The sequence below is a fragment of the Lichenostomus cassidix genome, chromosome 1, assembly GCF_008360975.1.
Source record: "Lichenostomus cassidix isolate B80296 chromosome 1, HeHo_3.0, whole genome shotgun sequence".
NCBI lineage: Eukaryota > Metazoa > Chordata > Aves > Passeriformes > Meliphagidae > Lichenostomus > Lichenostomus cassidix.
In genome coordinates this window covers 92,931,849-92,952,589 of record NC_139479.1, presented here as the reverse complement: position 1 = coordinate 92,952,589, position 20,741 = coordinate 92,931,849, and the positions used below count along the sequence as shown (strand labels likewise).

The 20,741-nt window shown below is 44.8% G+C and overlaps 1 protein-coding gene across 2 annotated transcripts in view; it reads right to left on the bottom strand.

Moving 5' to 3' along the window:
* CCDC191 (coiled-coil domain containing 191) overlaps nt 1–20,741 on the bottom strand; it is a 24,259-nt gene extending 3,518 nt beyond the window's left edge. For both annotated transcript variants that reach the window (XM_085071029.1, XM_085071038.1), the window contains exons 1-16: nt 20,589–20,741; nt 18,423–18,564; nt 15,961–16,089; nt 15,243–15,421; nt 14,518–14,741; nt 13,576–13,732; nt 11,554–11,744; nt 10,580–10,823; nt 8,792–9,246; nt 8,203–8,297; nt 6,527–6,609; nt 5,376–5,477; nt 4,174–4,317; nt 2,939–3,091; nt 2,399–2,553; nt 768–922 (exon numbers count right to left, since the gene is read on the bottom strand). In XM_085071029.1, coding sequence (XP_084927155.1) covers nt 790–922; nt 2,399–2,553; nt 2,939–3,091; nt 4,174–4,317; nt 5,376–5,477; nt 6,527–6,609; nt 8,203–8,297; nt 8,792–9,246; nt 10,580–10,823; nt 11,554–11,744; nt 13,576–13,732; nt 14,518–14,741; nt 15,243–15,421; nt 15,961–16,089; nt 18,423–18,564; nt 20,589–20,693 — 2,691 coding nt within the window. In that variant the 5' untranslated portion in view covers nt 20,694–20,741 and the 3' untranslated portion in view covers nt 768–789. The remainder of the gene's footprint in view (nt 1–767; nt 923–2,398; nt 2,554–2,938; nt 3,092–4,173; nt 4,318–5,375; nt 5,478–6,526; nt 6,610–8,202; nt 8,298–8,791; nt 9,247–10,579; nt 10,824–11,553; nt 11,745–13,575; nt 13,733–14,517; nt 14,742–15,242; nt 15,422–15,960; nt 16,090–18,422; nt 18,565–20,588) is intronic.

Here is a 20,741-nt window from a genome sequence, read left to right as displayed (position 1 = left end):
GAACAGCTTGGGAAGTGTTTAAATGACCAGACAATTGAGGCTCACAAACTTGGGATCACCGCTTGATACCAAAATCAAAGCACTGTGCTTGTGAGCTGGCCAGTGCTGCCAATAAGGCAGTCCCTTGCAAAGAACCCAGGTTTTAGACTGTCCATATGCAATGCTGTGATCTGGATCATTAGTAAATATGGTTTGCATAAACAGCTCTTCCCTCTCCTCCTCCCATCCAAACTTTCCTGGCAGAGTTAGCTACAAATTGTGCTCTGGGTGGCCAAGTTTGCAGCAGTGGTTAGGGGTCAGCTGACAGTCAGGTCTGTCTGCCCTCTGCACAAGCTGTCACCCTTGTGAGTAGTGCCAACAGAAAAGCACCAGGTTACTGCTTAGGGAAAAAGAGGTCCAGTTCTGTTCTGTGCTTCCTTGGATGGAGGAGGATTCATGTGAGTGCTGCAGCCCTGCATGTGCAAATGGCCTGGGCCTCAAACACACACTGTGCTAGACTTTGCTTATCTGGGCTTCATAGTCACTAGCCAAGACAGCCCTACAGAGGCTTGTGAGGTCCTGCCCAAGAAGGAGCTTGAGGGGAATGACTCCATGAAGTACAAAGTGAAACTGTCATATAAGCTTCCACCTATGCTTTGTTTACAACAGTGACCACAGGGAGCTCCCTTTGGCTGTAAGACACTCTGCACTTGTCAGCCTTCCTCTTGGACTTGTGTCAGTCAGCAGGGAGATAGCACTGAACAGAACTGGTCTTATTGTCTCCTTACCATCTCATTTGACTCTCCTCTGTCATGTTTGGAAGTTGGGGAGAATTTCAGCTACTCTCCTGCGTAGCTGGTTTCTTCTTTCTTCTCTCTCTCTTTCCTTTTTCATCAGTGATGGGTACTGCCTCCATGCCTTGAATGCATTCTGTGTAAGTCTCCTTAAAGAATTAGGGACATAAGGAACAAAGTGACAATGTGCAGGTGTGTACATAACATAACAGGCAATCCAAAGAGAACTTCTATTTGAGGGGGGAATTCAAATCTTGAGGATCTGTCCTTTCTGCTGTTAGTCAGGGCTATCACATGTTAAGCATTTACATGCAAACCATTTCATTAGTATGTCAGTCATGCTGGGGAACAGTAACATACTGCCCCTTTCTATTCCTCTCCAACAAGAATTTTGCTCTTCTCTGACAGGATTCATTAGCTGGTGTTTGCTTAGCTCTCTAAAGATGAAAGATATTTTCTGAAGAATAAAGAGGGCCTCTGAAAGAAGTTTCTTTAGGAAAAATGCAGGCTCATTTGGTCCAGACCAACCCCTTAGGAATGCAATTTTGGGGCTCCAATTTTTACCTGATTTTAATCACTCCATCACAGGTGCCCCACCCTGGGTTCCCATACGGGCAATAGGGTCCTGTCTAAAGATGGGTTTGTTATGGCAAGGTCTGAACTGCCTTTTGCCAGTGGGGGAAGAGATAATGAAGAATGACAGGTGATTATGCTTCTAATAGGAGATCATATGTAGAATGAATCCAGTCTCTTCCTGGGTCTGAGTTTCCCCTGGCTCCTCTAGTTTGCTGGCTTGTTAAATGCTACGTTGTGCACTATTCACAACTTACTGATGCAGCAAGCTAGAACAGGTTTGCTCTACCACACAAGAGGTGAACTTGATTCTTCCTCCAAGGTGCTGCAGCTCCCACAGGGGCTGTACACAGGCACAGCCTATTCATGACTGCATGCAGCTACCATGATTCCATGGTGAGGCAGGTGAACAAACTTCTGTTTTTTGCTGAACTTTGACAATACCTTTTTCTTCCTGCTAGAATGCATTTTATGGGACAAGGAGAGGACTGGGTGTGTCCAGCTCCAGTCATGGTTGGTAGAACTGACTGCTCTAGTTTTTGCTGCCAAGTCAGGCTGGTGATGGCATAAATGTAAAGACTCCTTAAGTAGGATTTCTAGTTGATCAACTTTGGATTTGTGAACTAAATCATCTGCTGTGGACAAAAAAGTACTATGTAATTCCTACACAATCATTTGCCTTGCTATAATTGTACTTAAAGATTTTACTAAGGCAGCTTTTAGCAGAAGCTGCATGGCCAGATCTGTTAATCAGCTTAGAAAGTTTCAGCTACTTATCCTTACTTAGGCTTTCACTGTATTCCCTTTTTTTTTTAGATTTAGAAGTCCTGTGAAGGGTGCCATTACACTTTCTTTTCCAGGCTGCATGGAAACTTAGCATAAACCTCTGCTGATGCTGTCTGGGCATCTCACAGAAGCAAAACACCAGCAGTATAGAACCTGTTTCACATGTTCCTGGGGAGCAGCTGACCTGTCAAAAGTAGTTCCTAAAATAATCTACATGGTATATTACACTGAAGTAAAAAGAACTGCTGGTAAGGGCATATACTTACTTGTTACAGTGTTCAGCAGCAATCTTCAGCCTCTCCCGTAAGGCCCTTTTTTCCTCCATGGTATGATCAGACCATGCCCAGAAGTACTTCTTCATGAGGCAGACTGTGTGGAAGGTACTTGCTCTCTCCTCCTGAGTGGAGAGATAATCCATGCACTGGGGAAGGGGACAAAGAAATAGGTGAGAATGCTTTTTTCTTTTCTCTCTCAACCTCTGGCCTAATAAATAGAAACAGAACAGTGCTGAGATTGTGGTAGTGAAGGGTAATGGGCACAGGAGTGGAGGAAAATCAGCAGGGAGCAGGGTGAGAGAGTAGATGGTGGAGGAGCAGTGTCTAGGAGAAAATTCTGGGTGGAAGAGAGTGATGGAGAGGAGGAGCTGACAGAAGGTCCCTGAAGAAGAGAATAATATTGCTGGAATGGGGATAGCTTAACTCTACAAAGGTTGTGCTACAGGTGAGTGAATTGGCACTGTGGTAGGGGGAAAGTGTGGCAGCAGCCAGCTCTCTTGGTAGCATTTCTCCACTGTGGTGCAGGCCAACCTTTAGCCAGTTCCTGAGGCCCCTTCTCAGTAACATATAGGAATAGAAGTCCTCAGCCCGAGACATCTTCTCCCTGAGACTCTGCTGAGTGTCCTGCAGCCAAGTCATCAGGCATTTCCTCTGCAGGCCCAAGCTGTGGTGCCTTTGTGCCACCTGAGTGAAGACAGCACAGACAGCAGCTGGTTACTTGAACTGGTGACTACCTAAGTATAAAGCCACAGAAAACTGGATGCATTAGAAAATCCTCTCAGCTTTTGCCCCCCTCCCCAAACCCAGATTTCTGACAGCTGGAATAACTTACAGGATCCCACAAAGAGGGGTCAGTATAAGGAACAAGACCAGTCTCTCTACCAGGCCACTGCTGCATCACTTCTAGAGAATACCCTTTTGAATGTGATGCTCAGTTTAACTGATTGTGAGAGGAGCAGAGCTATGGCCTTTAACAGCTTAGTCCAACCCTGTCCATAATGCTGACCAGCAGGGTGGACATACGGAACAGCTTGTATCCATCTACTTCCTCGCAGCTGGAGGCCTGTGTGCATTTGGTGAAGTACTGTGAGTAGCTCCAGTTCCAGTGACTTAAATGGAAGCTTTCCAATTTAGCCCTGGGCTCTGGCTAGATCTTCAGGATATGGCTGAGTGTTATCAGTCTCCCTCTGACAAGGGATGCTGACTCAGTCATGTGCGGAAATGTTTCATTAGCAATACTCCTGCATCGAGGTCTCAGAAGCTGCCATCCACTGTTCTGCACTGAGGATAGGGCCAGGATGGAATAGATTGCTGGAATGTCACCTGTAGTGTCCTGCCATTAGCAATGGCCCACTCTGTACCAGCAACTTCAGAGAGAGGGAAAGCCCTGATGATAGGCTGGGGTTAACCCCTGCAGCTAAAGTTCTTGGTGCTATCTCACTGATTACCTTTGCTGTGGAGTAAGAGAACTGGCAGGTACATGTCATATAACTTTAATTTTTTTTCCTTTTTATTTTTACTTTTATTTTCTGTTTAATCAGCTATAAATGAGGATGCCATCCCTGCGGGGTTTTTAATGGCTTTCACGATTATTGTCAGATGGGCTGATTTCAAGAACTAATATAGTGCAGGGTATGCAGAGAGACTTTTTGCTTTTCCATCTCTACCTGGCCTAAAAGCCTATTAAGGCTTCTGCTAAGTGCTGCATCTATTCTTTTTCCTTTCCTTCTATGGCACCGGTCATTTCCTTTACCCTGAGCACTTACCACTAGGTTTTCCTTGGCTTGCTCCCTCAGCCTTTTCCATGGCACTATTCCCAGCTTTCTGAGGAGGACCTTCTCATAGTGATCTCTAGCCTTTTTCTGGAGCTGCTGCTCTTTCTCCAGCCTCCTCTGCTTCTCTAGTTCTTTCTGCAATACAAAAAGCGGTAGTTTTAATTCCCTCAGGATAAAGAAGATGTTAAGCAATGAGAACAGATTATCATATTGGAGCTGGAGGTTCTGACCAAACAGGAAACAGGGATCTGCATCATCTTTAGCACTGCATGCCAGACATGACCCCACATAGTAGAACTTGTGTTCTAAAGCAAACCGTGTTGAAAAATCTCCTGGGAGATGATGGTATTTCTGGACATTCCCTTGGGCTGTGCATCAACACCGCAGTTTGGTGTTACTGTAGCAGACATGCCATCTGTGGCTATCACAAGTGCTGATGTAGCAGGAACCTCCTTTGATGTCCAAAATACGTCCAAAAAGGATTCTGAGTTTATGCATGGACCCTACCACTTAATCTAGCCTAAACAGTAGGGGAGGGATGTAGGTATTACATAAGTGTATAACATTACTTTTGACTGACATTCAGGGATGAAGGTCAAACATTCTAAAACACTCAAGTAGAACAGCTGTAGGTTGAATTCCTGTAGGATTTCAAATGTGCTATTTGGGTTATCAGGACAGCTCATTTCCAAGTAACAATAATGAAGTTCAGATATTCCTAAGTTAGCTCCAAGGAGAGGATGCTTCTATTCTTTAGGTGGAATAGCTGCCCTTGCTACAGCTGCCAGGCTTGTTTACTTTTGAATCATGTGTTTGTGACTGGTATCACTGTGTACATTGGAGGGGTGACAAGCGTGGAAGAAGCCTGAGAGTAGACTGAACATGCTGTGACTGTTGGGGGCTTATGTGGCTGTATCCCAGCAGAGAATGTCCAGCAGCTGGGACCTCTAGTCCTGCTGAGGAGACACACAGCATATACTTCATAGCACATTTGGGACACAGCCCTTCACCTAATGTTGCCAGAAAGGGGGAAGACCGTGAGTGTGTATTGTGGGTGCTGTGCTGTGGAACTCTGCTCTACCCGTGAAGACCTTCAGTTCACATTTTTGTGGCTGCTGACTGAGTACCAGTGGGTAATGGATCTTCTTCCCTATCCCTGCTAAAGGGGAATAAACAGGTCAGGCATTGGTCACCAGCTTCTGCTGCTTTCTCTCCTCCCGGCGCTTTTCCCGTTGTGCTTCCTTTTCCTCAGCCTTCTTCCTCTGTAGTGCTTCTGCTTCAGCCTTCAGCTGGGCCTTCAAATGGAGAAAGGTGAAATTGAATTTGGTTCATGTGACCTTTTCCATGAACACAGATCTTTAAACTTTCCTAGTATTCCTCTAGTCCTAGTATTCCTCTAGTATTGATACCACCTGAAACCCCAGAATGAAGCAGACTTTGTGACATACTAGACGTGATCTGTGCTCAACAGTGAACTGTGGAAGGGACAGAAAGGAGGGACTGTCCTTTTCACTACCTATACATATCTATACCTATCTATTTTTTTCTATATGTTTATCTTTCTTTGCCCTAAGTTATAGTGTTTGTCCACTCTTCCTTTAAAAAAATGTAAACCATACACCAAGTCATTTTTTGAGAACTTGATTACTGAAGTCAGTTCTGAATCCCTGGGCTCTGCTCTCAAGTTTCATTTCTACATGCAAAGCAGCATTACAGGCACCCAAACATTTAGTTTGCCCAAACACTGAAGATCACACTTTCTAATCCTAATGCAACTTACTAGCAATGTTTTCAGTAACAGTTTAATACCTGAAGTGAAGAAGGCTCCTCTGTTGGATGTGTATCACAGAATTTGTGGATTAACTATACATTGTTAGTATCTTCCCTCTTCAGCAGGGATTTGCTAGAAAGATGCAGATTTTTACTAGGCGAGACTGCATGTCCTCAAGCTGAATGTGACCAGAGAGGAAAGGCAGGGAGAGAAACCCCACCACTGCCAGGTCCTATCAAGTGGATCTCTGTGTGCACTTCCAGCCTTATCATTCTCAGCAAAGACAAGTTACAGTCATGGGGTAGGTGTGAAGAAAGTGTTGGGGGGCGGTAAGGGAGGCTGCTTCTAGAACTGCAACTGCAAGATGAAGTGTCTGCCTATGATACAGCAGGGCTGGTGCTGCAAGACCAGCAGTAACTACTTTTGATATGTGATGGACTTTTGCTTTCTCACAAGTCACAAAACTCCTGCTTTGGATAAAGGGCCTTTTCTTGGTCCCTGACTCTGGGGTTAAATCAGCATTCCTTGTAACTGGAAAGATGTGAAAGACGCTTTATTTTCTGCTTCCCTTACCAATTTTTCCTCTGCTTTTCGTTGTTTGGCTTCTTCTAGTTTCCTCCTCTGCTCTGCCCGCTGAATGGCTCTCTCCTCCATCCCTACAGAAACAGAGGACATAACGCTTAGTGGAAATGAGCTATGGTGTAATGGCAGAAGTTTGGTGAACAAGGATGACAGCATCATTCTACGCCAGGCCCCCACTGCCCTGGCAATGCCAGCACAAAGGGACTTGCCTTCTGCTGCCTCTTATGGCCAGCAGAGTCATGAGCAAGAAACCTATAAACGTTTGTGAGATGACTCAGGACCATGGCAATTACATTCACTCCACCCTGACTGGTTGACAGTCACAGCCATGAGGCTCAGTTATGAAAGAAGTTGTGTTCAGAGGGTTTGTCCCTGCCTTTCCTGATTGAGGGCTGAGGCACAGGGCACATGATTTAGCAGCAATTGCTATGAGGTCTCCAGTAAGCTCTAACTGCTTATTGAAAAGCCATTTTATGACAGAAAGCGTCATTGTCACAGTGACATCCAGGTACTTGGTACCAGTAGTAAGAAACTACTGCTTAATGCTTCTTTTGGAAGATAAATTGCACTGCAGTGATCTTGCTGGCCATCAGCAAAGGTGTTACACACACATAACATGCAGAAGAGTTGGGAACCTGTGCTTGCTTCCTCTGCAGTTGCAAACAAAGCACAAGCTGGAGCAATCAATAACTGGGAGGCATTGAAGTGTTTTGAACACAGTAAGTTTCCTCAGATTCTTTTCTCCTCTCAGCTGTCTCTCTGCCAAGGGAAAATCTTTCAGTGGTAACTTCCTCATTGAATTTTTTTTGGGATCTTTAAACACAAGCACTTGAATGCTGTGAAAAATATGCTTGCTGTCTCCAAGGTGTACAAAGTTCAGGCAAACCAGGGTGAATGATGGCTTGGACTAGGTACTATTGGAGCTGAGCACAGGTAGTGAAAGACAACTATTAATGCCTGACTATCACAGCCAAAAAGGTCTGGTGATCCCAAAACTATTGAAACATCACAATGATTAAATTCCAGACAACCTTTCATGCAGACTGTCACTCTGCATTGATACAGAAGAACTTGACTTGACTATATATGGGATATAACAAAACACGATCCTAATTTACTGATTAAAAGGCCATGTTGTATTTTTATTGTGTATACACTGTTCCAGTGTGGCCAGAGAAGGGGAGATCACTCACAAAAGGCAGGAGTCTGGAGTTTCTTCTCTAGCCTGGCTACTGTTGTCTCACAAAACCTTGGCTAGGCACTTAATTCCCTTTGAAATCTCAACCCTTCTGTCAAACTTGGATGAAAATGACTGGCCAGTTTAAGTGTTACTTGGATGCATAGCAAAGAGAATGAGACTAATGGCAAAAAACCCTGCACAGTTTCTCTGATTCTTGCTCAGCAGAGACAACCACAGGTGTCAGCAGTAACTGCCACAACACTGTACTAAGCGTGGACATGAGGGGTTTGCAGTGTCCCAGGTTTTACAGGTGCCTGACTCAGGAAAACAGCTCAGCCTCTCGCAGCACTCAGCACACTGGGAAAGAGGGTGCAGAATTTTACTTGCATAAGATCATCAGCTAGCAAAGCTGAGGCAAGGAGAGACATTTCCAGATAAGCTGTTGAGAAAAATGGTCTGGAATGGTCTTTGCTATCTAGAACAATACCTTTCAGTATAGGATGAGGTGAGGTCAGCCGGCTGGAGGGCCTCCTGCCTGATGCTGCTGCCTTTATGTTTTCTGGCCCATGAGAATCAGGTGGGCTACAAAAGAAAAGAGTAAGGAAATTCTTCAGTGAATATGGTCAAACTATGTCTTACACCTACCACCTATGGCCCTGTAGCTTCTGTTCTCCACTGTGCTCCATTAACCCTGATACACCTTTCTTCTGCTTGAAAGGGGACTGATGATGCATCCTTGCAAAGGAACTGAGTTCCAGGGCTGCTGCATGGTCAGAAATATGGAGGAAGATGCTCTCTTCTCTTTATGACTAAACAGATCCTAGCTGCTACTAAGGGTGATGCTGGTGTTGCTGTTTCTAAGTGGATCCTGTATGGATCACCTGGTGTCAAGCCACTGCAAAAAGGGAGGAGAGAGGACTATGGCCAGTCTGATACTTCCCTTCAGGCTAAGTCACAGGTGACAGGAACAGCAGATAGCACTACCATGACCGAAATGTCCCTGACAAATTCTGGCTCAACTTGAGTGGGAATGGGACATGATGACTAACTGACCCTGCTTTATTGAGGGCATGTACCTCAAAGGACTTGTATTCTTGCATCTGGATTGTTTTTCCTCCCCGGTTTGAGAAACAGAATTGTTAAATGTCTGGGTTAGAGCCATAGCTTGTGCTGCCTCTTCTTTATCTCTGCTCAGCTCCTGATTTTCCTGCAGTTTAAGGATCAGCTCTTGCTGTTTCTGAAGCTGCTGCCTCTGCTTCTCAATCACACGTTGCTGGAAGACGTGACGATGCTCAAAACGGCTACCATAAGCAGGAGATGTCTTTGGCCTGAGTTCCTGAAACTGCTGGAGGACAGTGGCTATTTGATTCCTGGACATAGCCTGGTCCTGGACACTCAGGGCTGCATGTTTTATGGTAATCTCCCAGGCAAATCTGGGGTTTCTGGAGAAATGAGATGTGTGAACAACATCCCAACAAGGCTGGTCTCTGGTCTGATCAGGCTCTTTCTGTATGAGGCAAGTTTCAGTTGGCTAGGGAAAAAAAAAAAAGAAATGAGGAAAATTTGGCATTGATTAAAACTAAGCACCCTTCTACCCTTCCTGCATAGTGTTTTCTTAATGCAAATCTAGCGAGATGCCTGAGAAGCAGGGTAATCTCAGCTATGCAATCTTTATCCAGTCAGGCCAGAGGGGCCCCGTTAGGCACAAAATGGGAGGCTCTGGGAAAGAACTCTTAAGGAGCTGAGTGCCATTTCACCAGGAGGAAGAAATCCTGATCAGGCAAGAGCTCTGGTAGGAATACATCCTGACTATTTTGTTAGGGTGCACATCATAGGACAGACAGCTCATGTCTCAGGGCTTAGCACACTCCCTTTCAGACTGTGTTGTCCCCGCTCAGCACTCAGATGGGGAGTAAAATTAAAAACAGCTGTTGAAGTGATCTACAGAGCTCATCTTCTGAACTGTCCCCTTTTAGATGGAAGGGAAGTCTACAAGGTGCTGCTTCCTCATGCCTCTTTTGCAGCTTTGATGAATGTTACCATGAAACAGGTGCACAGTGGTGAATGAGGCTGCACCTTTTCTGACACATTGCTCTTTGTCTGAAGAGGCATCACCTATAAGGTCTGCTTTCCTAGGTCAAGCCCTAAATTCAGTCCCATTCCTTCAGCAAAAATTCTACCCGTGCAGTGGAAGAAAAACATGGGCCTACTAGGATAGTATAAGCACTGAATGAAATCAATTTTTGATTACACTTAAGCAAACAGAAAGCTTGACATGTAATATGTGTGTGTGAGCTCTAGTACTGACATCAGGATACTGCTGTAGTACAGGTTTTGTAGGGAAAGGAAAGTCAGGATCCAACCTGACAAATAACAATTTAAAGAAGCAACCTCTGATTCTCCTCTCTTACTTCTTTGTGATGTGCATTATCCTGAAACAGCCAGTGACGACCTTATTTTTTTCCCCATACTTAAAAGCTGGAGAGCTGTACTGTCATGAAAAATATCTCTTGTCATGCAGTCAAGTTATTCTTTTTAAGTCTAAGCTGGCATCAAAGATGTAACTAATCTCTCAGTAAAAGTGATCTGGGGGTGGGATGCTCATTGCGACTCAGAGTACATGAAGGGTTGTTCTTTGGCAGCACTAGAGATTATTTTTAAAACTCATCCATCGTCCTTCACATTTGTCTCTGATTTTTAGACTTCTCTCCTGAACAGTTGCAGCAGGTATTTGGGGGTCACCCTGGGAAAGAAGCTTTCCTCTGGGGCAATGTACTCTTTATTTTTATTTTAGACTGCAGAAAGTAAGCACTTTCTGAGAGTTCCATGATGCCAACAGACAACACTACATGGAAAGGACTTACCTTGTCTTGCTGTAAATCTTGATGATTTACTTTTGCTGTCCCAGGCTTGTTAACCTTCAGTGGCCTGTCCCCACCCTTCCCCAGTGACACAGCCTCCAGCAGCTGTTCCATCTTTCTCTTTGTCTGCTCCCTCTTGATCTGCAGCTCCCGCTTTTCCTTTTCCTCTTGGCTCCAGTGCTGCCAGGCCAGAAAGCAGCAGCGCAGGAGCCGTCGCTGGTCATGCTCCACAGCCAGTTGGGTTTTCCTGCGTGAACAAAGCATTTGTGTCATGGCAGGAGTGAGGCTTCTGCTCAGGCATGAAGCCACATCATTTCCTGAGTCTTTTTGTTGCTTAAGTCTGAAGGCCCTCTGAAGTTGTACAGAGCTCCCCCAAGGAGGAGTGGGAGGGCAGAAAGGATGCCTGCTGTTTTGCATTCAGTTTCCCTAGTTCACACTTTGCAATTTCCTGTGTCATCTCTGGGATGCAGGATAGCTGCAAAAGAGGCATCATGTTCCCTGGCCAGCTGCATATGGGGAAGTGGCAGTGTCTCACCACTGAAAGTCTGCCAGACACCTGCAAGAACAGTATTTTCTCTGGATGAGAGGGAATTCATCCAACAGCATCCTTAATGAAAGACAGTGGCCAAAATGATCTCTGCTATACTTCTACTGAAACAGCATATATATTAATCAGGAGTAAATTTGGCAACTCCTATTCTCTGGAGTCCAGAGCAAGCCAGGGTGAGATTTCTAGGAAAGATACCTACAGAGAGACTGAGACACAGGCTTGCTGGAAAGCACTCTTGTTTATATCTCTCCTCCTTTTCATCTGTGCCATAACGCCTCTGGCAGACTGCAGGCAGTGCAGCAATTTTCTCAAAAAGCTGCTGTTTCCCTCCTGCTGGATAACTGACAAGCTCCTTTTACAGTCCCTGATCACTGCTCTGCCCAAGTACAGCTGCAGTAGGAGGAATTCCACAGTAAAGGGGCACTACCTGTTTTGATCTTGGAGATGAACTTCCCATTGCTGTGTCTCCTGCTCTACTTTCTGGGCCCAAGTATAGTTTCTCCAAGCTCGCAGGGCCTTTAGTTGGCATCTCCAGTCAGCAAGGGCTCTGGCTTTTTCCATTTTAATTCTGTGCTCCAGAATGATTTTCAGCCAAGCAGAGAAATGTCGTTGCAAGCACTGCATAGGAGAGTTTCAGAAAACCAATAAGCAACATACAACCTGTCACACAAATGCTGATCCTCTCCACCCTTTGCCTATTCTGACATTTCTGTTCAAGATTCTTTTAAAAATCCTCATTTTCAATAATTACCTCGAGGATTAAAAAAAACCAGTAATGCATAGCATTTACAGGTCTTCTACAAAAATCAGAAAGGGTCTAGAAAGAGATATCATATCATGGGGCTCTATGCTTTGGAGTGAAATACACTTAGTGTAAAGGAATGAAATGGGTGAGAAACGTAGAATTTCTTAAACGAAAATATTTTCAAATCTAGAAAACGTCTAAGATGCTACAGGGTAAGAACACATCTGTGAAGAAGTGCTGCTTTTTTTTTTTTAACATAGACAAAAATCAAGACTCTTCCTAGAGTGAATTTATGACACGGCCTCAGCTCATCCTTGTTCCAGCAAGAAGCCAAACCTTTCCCCTATTGTGTAATTAGACTCAGTGCCTTTGGGAGTAATTTACATTGTACAGAGCAGCAATTTGCTATCTAATCTACCCCATAATTCTAGCCCTGTCACTGCAGACACTGTTCATTTTGATCCTCCAAGTGGGTCAACTCACAGGACTCTGCTGTTCCCCTTTTGTCATAGTGTCTTGTGTTAATTGCATTCCTCTCTCACTGAAATCTTCAAATGGAGACTTACAAAAAGTCAATGCATTAGCTGTTTCTTTCTGCTTTAGGAAAGTAATCAAAATGTCACTATTGCTTAGCTCAGCCAAGCTGTGGCTTCTCACATTATGCCAGTCCTGAATTGTTCTGTGGTTTAATTCAGGCTTATCTTCACAGCTTAGGCTGTGCTGGAGAGAGGTTGTGTACTGCTAAACAGCAGCCAAGCTCAAATCCAGCAGATGGGTAGGTCGATTGAGCTGTGAGGAGAATCACCATAAAAGCTATGGGATTCTTCTGCTGAAAAAACCCTAGATATAGGTATATAGACATCAACAATGATGACTGGTCTATTAATTAAAAACATTATGTGATGGATGGCATTTATACCTACACTCAGGAAATTTATTCCCTTTGCTGAGACTGCCCATATAAAATTATTCAATACTGAAAGATCACTCTATAGCTGCCAGTATTTGACACATGTTTAACCCAGAGCTGACCATGGGACCAGAATAATAAAGGTAACACAAAGTGGTTCCTACTAGGAATTATTGACATTTGTTTGCCTCAAAAGAGCTGTTGCAGTAACACAGAATATTCTACTGCACCCAGTAGAAGGGGACCCTTGAGGAACCTGTTACTGTGGATGTGCTGGCTTGCATCAGCTCTCAGACACAGCTCAAAATTCATCCCAGGCTGCAGCATTTTGCTTTCCTTGTTCCTGAACTAGGCTCTGCAAAGCAATCTTTAAAACACCTTCCCACACATACAATTAGGGCTTCTCAGGCCTTTTTTCTGCCACTTTCCCCTTTTACTTCCTTCCTCAAGGGAAAACAAACCTCACTCCACTGCATCCTCTGTACATCTCCTTATTTCTTGATTGGAGAAGCCTTTTTGTTCTCATTTGTATTGAGAGCCACGTCTTTTCCACAATTCTAAGTGAAATGTCTCACTGAGTACACTTGAGGCACAGGCCCACTGTGGCTGGCACCTCAGGACTTCTTGCTCCTAGTCTTACAAAATACTTTTTGCCCTGCTCTCCTACTTTCCTGGTATCAGGAGGTCTTGGAAAAAGTAAGAACTTCTGCATCACCAGGACTTTTTACTTCAGTTTTGCAAATGGTAGCCAAGGGCAGGTAGCTCAGTCTCAGACAAAGAAGGGTGATGCTCACTCTCTGCTTACTGGTGTGAATCCAGCACAGCAGCTCCTCAGTCCTTCTCTGTTTCTCCTCTCCTTGCTCTTCTCTCTTTGGGACCAGGGGTGGTGACACAGTAACAGGCACCTCCTGCACTGACAGCTTCTGAGTTTGTTCTTGTCTCTTCCCCTTCCTGCAAAGTCAACAAACATACAGATCTAATATAATCATATACAATCTAATACCTTCTCTTTTTGGCCAATTCTAAGAGAACCACCTCTACAGCTTAGAAAGCTGCTGATTATTTTATTTTAACTTGGCCTTCTTAATAACCACCTCTGTAATGGTTTGGGGTCCCAGAGATTAAACAGTCTGGAGCATTTCCTAATATAGAAGGCAGAAGAAAATAGTAAATCATTTCAGTAAATATTTCATCAAAGCATTTGTATGAGAAGATTTAGGATCTCAGGGCAGCCTAAGTAAATAAATGGTATCCCTAGAAGTGATATCTCTGTGACAAGCCAAGCTCAGCAAAAAATGATGTTTCTGCAGAATTGTCAGCCAAGAATGCTCTTTATTCTCTCCTAATAGGGGAAGTATTGCAAGTGCTAGACTTTCAACACAGACTATGTTTTTATTTTTTTCTTCTCTGTGTACTGGCTTCCATGTGGCATTAGATGCTAACAAGACTGGACGTAGCCAGAGATGGAGAGAATGCACAGTGGTGCAAACACACTCCTCCTTTGTGATTCAGTGCACATACTGTAATGGCTGAGGGGAGGATAACACTATTCTCAGCCCATCTTCCCACTCAAGAAAAACTCTGCCACTGATGTTGGTAACAAAGGACTTAAAGGTTTTGGGAGAGTTCAGAGACAATAACAGCTGTTTTGTTTGGGATCACCACTGCTCTTACATTTTAAAAAAGGAGCTGGTAAGTGGTTTTTTGTATCTCTCCACGCCCTCCCTCTTTCTTACATTCTCCACACTTTTGCTATGGCATCCTTCTTCTCAGCCATGTCCTTTCGCAGCTTCACCATTTCCCTCTGGATCTCCTCCTCCTCCTTCTTAGCCTGTAGGGCCTTCCTTCTATCCTCCTCCTGTGCTCGGAGCCTGGCCTCAGACAAAATAGCTTTCTTCAGGGACTCTTCTTGTCTCTGAAGCTCTAAAGCCCTCTGATGCCTCATTCGGTTTTCTTTCACCTGGGAAGGAGGAAATTGGCAAAAGTCAAACAAACACCAAAGGCTGAAGAATTTGAAGTTCATTGTACACTGCCAGGGGGGGTCATAATCCACCTTCCACATTAAGCAAGAAACCCTATCCATAGCTGGCACTGACTGGAGAGATTCTGCTGTTGACCAGCACCATGTGAGAGGGTGAAATTAAACCAATATTCCTTAATGGGAGCAAACTCTGAACTGACTGCTGTGGGAGCTTTTCCTGTCAGTCTTCAGAAAAAGGGGGAAGACCTGAACAGTTTTAGTGAAAGCTGACTGTGCAAGCTGCTGCTGAATGGCTAATGTGCACATTGAAATGCAGTAATGCTTCAGCTGAACTGTGGAAGAATATTTTTGGGTAGTTGCTTCCAAGTCAGAGATTATTGCAGGCTCTGAGAGAATACTGGGGAGGTATCACTGAGCGTTTACTCTAATCCTATAATCCTCCATCTTATTCCTTTTAACTGAGCTGCCTTGCCTGCTCACCTGCTTGTGTCTGAGCTCCATGATTACTCGTGGATCTTCAAGTTTCTTTTTTTCCTTGATCTCTTCAAGTCTGAGTTGTTTTGCTATCCCACAGTTCACAACTTCACTCTGCAAAAGATGTTGCAGGTATTTCTGGACAGAAGAACTTTCCATTTCACATTCCAGATAGCTGCACAAGTCTGAAATGAGAAAGTCAGATTATCTCAGGCTAGTCTGAAATGAATAAACCCTTCTGTCTCAGATCACAAAGCCTAATGTAATTAAAGGGATCACTTCCCCTGACTGTGAATGCATTTCTGATGAATGCAGACACACTGACTGCACTCCATTTATCCCCAGAGTCTTAATCAGTCTCCCATTAAACACACTAGAGCAGTAACAATGTTTCATCCATTTTTTACTGTCTTGCCTCTGAGCATTTCAAATGGCTATATAAACTTGACAGGCCTCAAAAATACCTGTTCACCAAAAAAATAAAAAATTATGTTTTACAAAGGGAGACACTGAATGTTTACGAGGTGCATTTATACAGCCCTACAGCAAGATGCTGTAAGAGCTGGGAGACAAAAATCATCACATGTAATATTGTTTCTACTGAGTCCACTGTCCTGGCCTCAAAACAACTATTACCTCTCAGTCTGACAAACCATGAGGCCTGACCTCCTTCCCCAGCACAGCCTCAGAGAGGAAACCAGGGCCTGCTTTGCATTGCTCTCACCCTCAAAGTGCTCATGCTTCAGAGGGGCTGCAGAAGGCTCTTCCTGAAGGACAGAGTCAACGTCCTCTTCTCCATCGCTCAGCTCCAGTTGCAGTTTGGACTTCATCCAGGAATTGAGCAGCTCTTGGGCTATCATGAAGAAAGAGACTGATGACTTCACTTGCTTAAAAAAAATACACAGCTAAGTGTAGACTAGCAATACTCCGGGATAGTTACATCACATGCTGGTAATGACTGAAAACTGATCTGCAACAGAACATGGAATAAAGCTATAGTTCTGTTCTTGTCTTCTTGAGGTATAAAAGAACTGGAAGTGAAGGTGGCAAACTATTTCCCTGTCAAATATGTCACAAATTAATTCTTCTCCACCTCATTTTTCCAGCTATGGTTCTGTGGGCATTTAGATCACTCGTGATTATTTTACAGCATTTATCAAGGAGGTGGAATTCACATGAGGTAATTCATAATTTAGATAGCTTTCATATGTTTTACCACTGCACTTGCAGACACTTAGATGGTTTCCAAATGTACAGACAAGCCCAACATACATTAAATTCAAAGGAACCACTGTTTGGACAAACTTTTGCTTCATGTGTACAGGTTACACAGGAAGCAGAAGGTTACAGTTCCTTTCCAAGTACCACAGGAACAACTGGTAAGTCTAATTATAAATCTGTCAGGTGGCAAATTTCACCTGTGACTCAGGGTTAAGACTGCATCTATGGGAATGCCCCCATGATGGATGTGGTACTCCTCAGTGAGCTTAAACACCTAATGAAAAACTGGGTATGAAGTCCTTCAATGGACTGTTTGCATCTCCATTCTTTTTTGGAAGATGAAATAATTCCTTTTTCAGAGTTCCTTCTCAAAAGCAAGGTCAGCTCATATGTCTGCTGCCTCAACAAACCAGCTGGCCTTGCTGCATGGGTGGCCAAGCTGTTCCTGAAGCAGGACATAGGGCTGTGAACTGCAAGGCATCAGGAGCAACCCCACAAGAAGCAGAGTCATCCTCAGGCATCCATGTGGTGAGGATGGACAAAGAGCCAGGATTTCAGCAGCCACTGTAGTTCGAGTCATTACCTAAAAAGGCACACAGTCAGCAGACATGAGCAAGCAGCTGCTACAAATATCTACTCCTAACACAAAGTGAAGATGCTCCCTGGTATTTCTGAGGTAATAAAGCCTTTTTCAAACTTTCTTTAAAACCTGTGGTTTTTTTTTAAGAAAACATAAATCTAATGTTTGTTGTCCTTTGAGTCACTTTTATTGTCTTTCATAATCTCTCAGGCCAGATCAAAAACAGGGAAATATATCTGATAGCAGAAAGAAGAGCAGAGAACAGCTTGTCACTTGGGGAAGGGTTACTTTTTTCACTGGGATTTGTGATCTTCTTGTAACTGGACTAAAAGCCTTCTGGCACTTCTCTTATTGATACCTTTTCTTTGCGAAGTGGGCTATATGTAGTTAACACCATTAAGTACTGTAATAATGGATTCCAGGTAAAACAATTTCAGTTGACCTAGGAACTGAAGAATCCTGAGGGATTGGTAGCTATAAAAAGGAAAACCCTAACAGAAAATAATAAAGAAACATGAGGAAAGCAAGCAACCTTTCCACCAAAGGAAAAAAAGCTTTTCACCAAAGCAAAGACAGCTCCTTTGGAGCCACTGTGCTGTGTAATGCATTCACACAGTGCACTGTAAGCATCTAAGTGTATTCCATGCTATTAGTTGAACCCTTGATGATTTCAAGTGAAAAAGCTGACTTCCTGTATTGAAGTGGATGCACTTAAGACATGTTATCATCCCATTCTGTAACGCTGACTTTTGATTCTTAAAAGAATGGTTAACTCCGTTATTAAAATCCTGTCTCCTAGCAGATTTTTACACTGCAGACGTATTTCTAGCACTGATGGGTGATAATTTCCCTCTTTTTGAGTTTTAAATCTACCACAGCTTTACTTTCAAACTTCAGCAAGCACTTTTGGCTGCAGGCTTTACAAAACAAATATTTAGTTAGCTAATTAGTAAGGAAAATTTTGCATGGGAATCAAAAGAAAACCCACATCGTTACTAGTAGATGCGAAATATACACAGAGCAATTCCATTCGCACATCTAACTTGCTATCAGGAATATGTCAGGTAGTTTCACCTGGTTTCCTATAGCCCATTACCTGGGTTTTGACCATACAGTGTGTCTTCATGGGCAATTCTCATCTTTGTCTTGACCTAGTATTTCCAGGAGACAGTTTATCCTTCTCTTAGGTATGCTACTTAAAGATCTACCTTTAACTCCAGCAATTGATCCTTCCTATGCCTTTCTCCTTAAGATGAAAGACATCTTACTACGAACTGTTTCTTGTGAACTCAAGCTTTGCAAGAGCCAGTTCAGATCAGAACCACAAAGCTGGATGAAGAACACCTCATTTTCGGCAGCTTATGGAAAGCAGAGTTTTAGCTCACCTTCCTTACAGGCCTCATGATGATCTTGCAGCTGTTTCACAGTTTCCAAACTTGTCACGCTGTCCCATGGCCCCTGAGGATACTTTGACTTTTGAAGGGGAAAAGCTTTAGAGACAGCATACTCAGAGGCTTGGTCCACTCTCTAAATTAAAGAATGGAAAACATTTCTAAGGGTATTAATTTTTACACTTCCTATATCCACATTTCTCCTCCAGAGAGCAAGCATCAGAGGGAATGTAACAAAACAGCATGGCTGTCATAAGGAATAGATTTATTATGGAATGCATTTCTATGACTACTCAATTGGATAAACTGGACTTAGAAGTCATTAAGCAGTAAACACTCATTTGGCAATTAGTGCCAAACACAGAGACTGGAGAACAGAGAGAGAATGAAAACACCCAGCCCCTGGGGGCTGGATGGAGACTTCCTGAGCTAGTGCCCAGCAACCAGCAACTATGACATTTGATATCAACTTTTTGTCATAGCCAGGCTGACTTCCTGTCCCATGTTTCTCTCCAAAATGTCAATGGTCCTGATGTGTCACTGTGTTTTCAAGAGTAGCACCTGTGCCCCAGACAGTCCCTACTTCTGAACTCCTTCCCTCTGTGCTGCTGCCAGAGACCAGAGATTTTGCCTGAGGAAGCAGATGTACACTCCTACCTGCCACAAGATGCAGGCTGAAGGTGGAAGCATGGGTATGCCCAAGGAACAAAGGGAACCGCACCCTAGAATTCATTCTTTCATGTCAGGTGGCTGTAGGTGCAGATGGTGCTTTGCAATAAATCTCTTGTATTACTTGTCCATAAAACCTGCAGCACTGCTCAACAGCAAGTTTTGTGTGTTGAGTTTTATGCATAGCAACAAGACACTCTTCACAGAGTTTGGGTTAGAAGGGATCTTTACAGGTCCTCTAGTCCAGCCTCCCCACCATGAGCAGGTACATCTTTGATGACACCAAGTTGGATGGGAGCATTGCTCTACCTGAGGGCAGGAAGGCTCTGCAGAGGGGTCTGCACAGGCTGGATTGATGGGCTGTGGCCAAATGTATGAAGTTCAACGGAGTGCCAGGTCCTGCATTTGCATCACAACAACCTCATGCAGCATTACACCCTGAGGACAGAGTGGCTGGAAAGCTGCTGGGTGGGAAAGGACCTGGGGGTGCTGGCTGACAGCAGCTGAACATGAGCCAGCTGTGCCCAGCTGGCCAAGTAGGCAATGGCATCCTGGCCTGGGCCAGCAATAGTGTGGCCAGCAGGACCAGGGCAGTGATTGTCTCCCTGAACTTGGCACTGGTGTGGCTGCCTTGAGTCCTGTGTCCAGTTCTGGGCCCCTAAATTCAGGAAATACATTGAGGTGTGCATCCGGAGAAAGGCAAAGCTGCTGATGAGTCTAGAGGAGCAGTTGAGGGAACTGGAATTGCTTCATGTGGAGAAAGGGAGGCTCAGGGTGAACTTATCATTCTCTACAGCCAACTGAAAGGAGGCTGCAGCCAGGTGGGGATCAGTCTCTCCTCCCAGGTAACAAGTGACAGAATAAGGGGGCATAGCCTCAAGTTCTGTCATGAGATATTTAGGTTGGATATTAGGACAAATCTCCTCACTGAAAGGGAGGTCAGGTATTTGAACAAGGAAGTTTCAATGGTTGAGTCACCATCCCTGGATGTGTTCAAACACCCTGAGGATGGTGGCACCTGGGGATATGGTTTAGTGGTGAACATGATGATGTTGGATTAATGGCTGGACTCGATGATCTTCGAGGTCTTTTCCAACGTTAACGATTCTGTGATCCTCAATCATCTCAGGTTGCTCAGAGCCCCCTGACCCTGAACGTCACTGCGCAAGTTATTCTGCCTTGACCCATTGTTCCAAGCTACCCGATCCAAATCTGGGCAGGGACTAAGAAAACCCACAGCGTTCCAACCTCCCTTGTCTCTCCTCCTCAACCCGAGTTTCACGCCGCCAACTTTGGCGCCTTTCAGCTCGAGTCCACCGCGGACTTCCCACCCTTTGGCAAACTGCGCAGCCCCGGGAAACCTCACCCCTGATGCTGAGCCTGCCGTGCCCGGGATCCCAGGGAAGCGGGATTCCAGGGAAGGATCCCTCCCCGGCGCCCCCCAGCCGCTGAGGGCGAGCGGGCCGCGCTCCCCCCGCCGTGCCCCGTTACCTGCGGGAGGCGCTGCCCGCGGCGCTGCCCCTGCCGCCGCCCCGTGAGGGCCATGGCCGCCCCCCGTGAGGGCACCGCCGCCCCCCGCCCGCCCCTCCCGGCCATGGTAACGGAAGGGCGGCGCCCGGCCGCCGGCGCCCGCTGATGACGCCC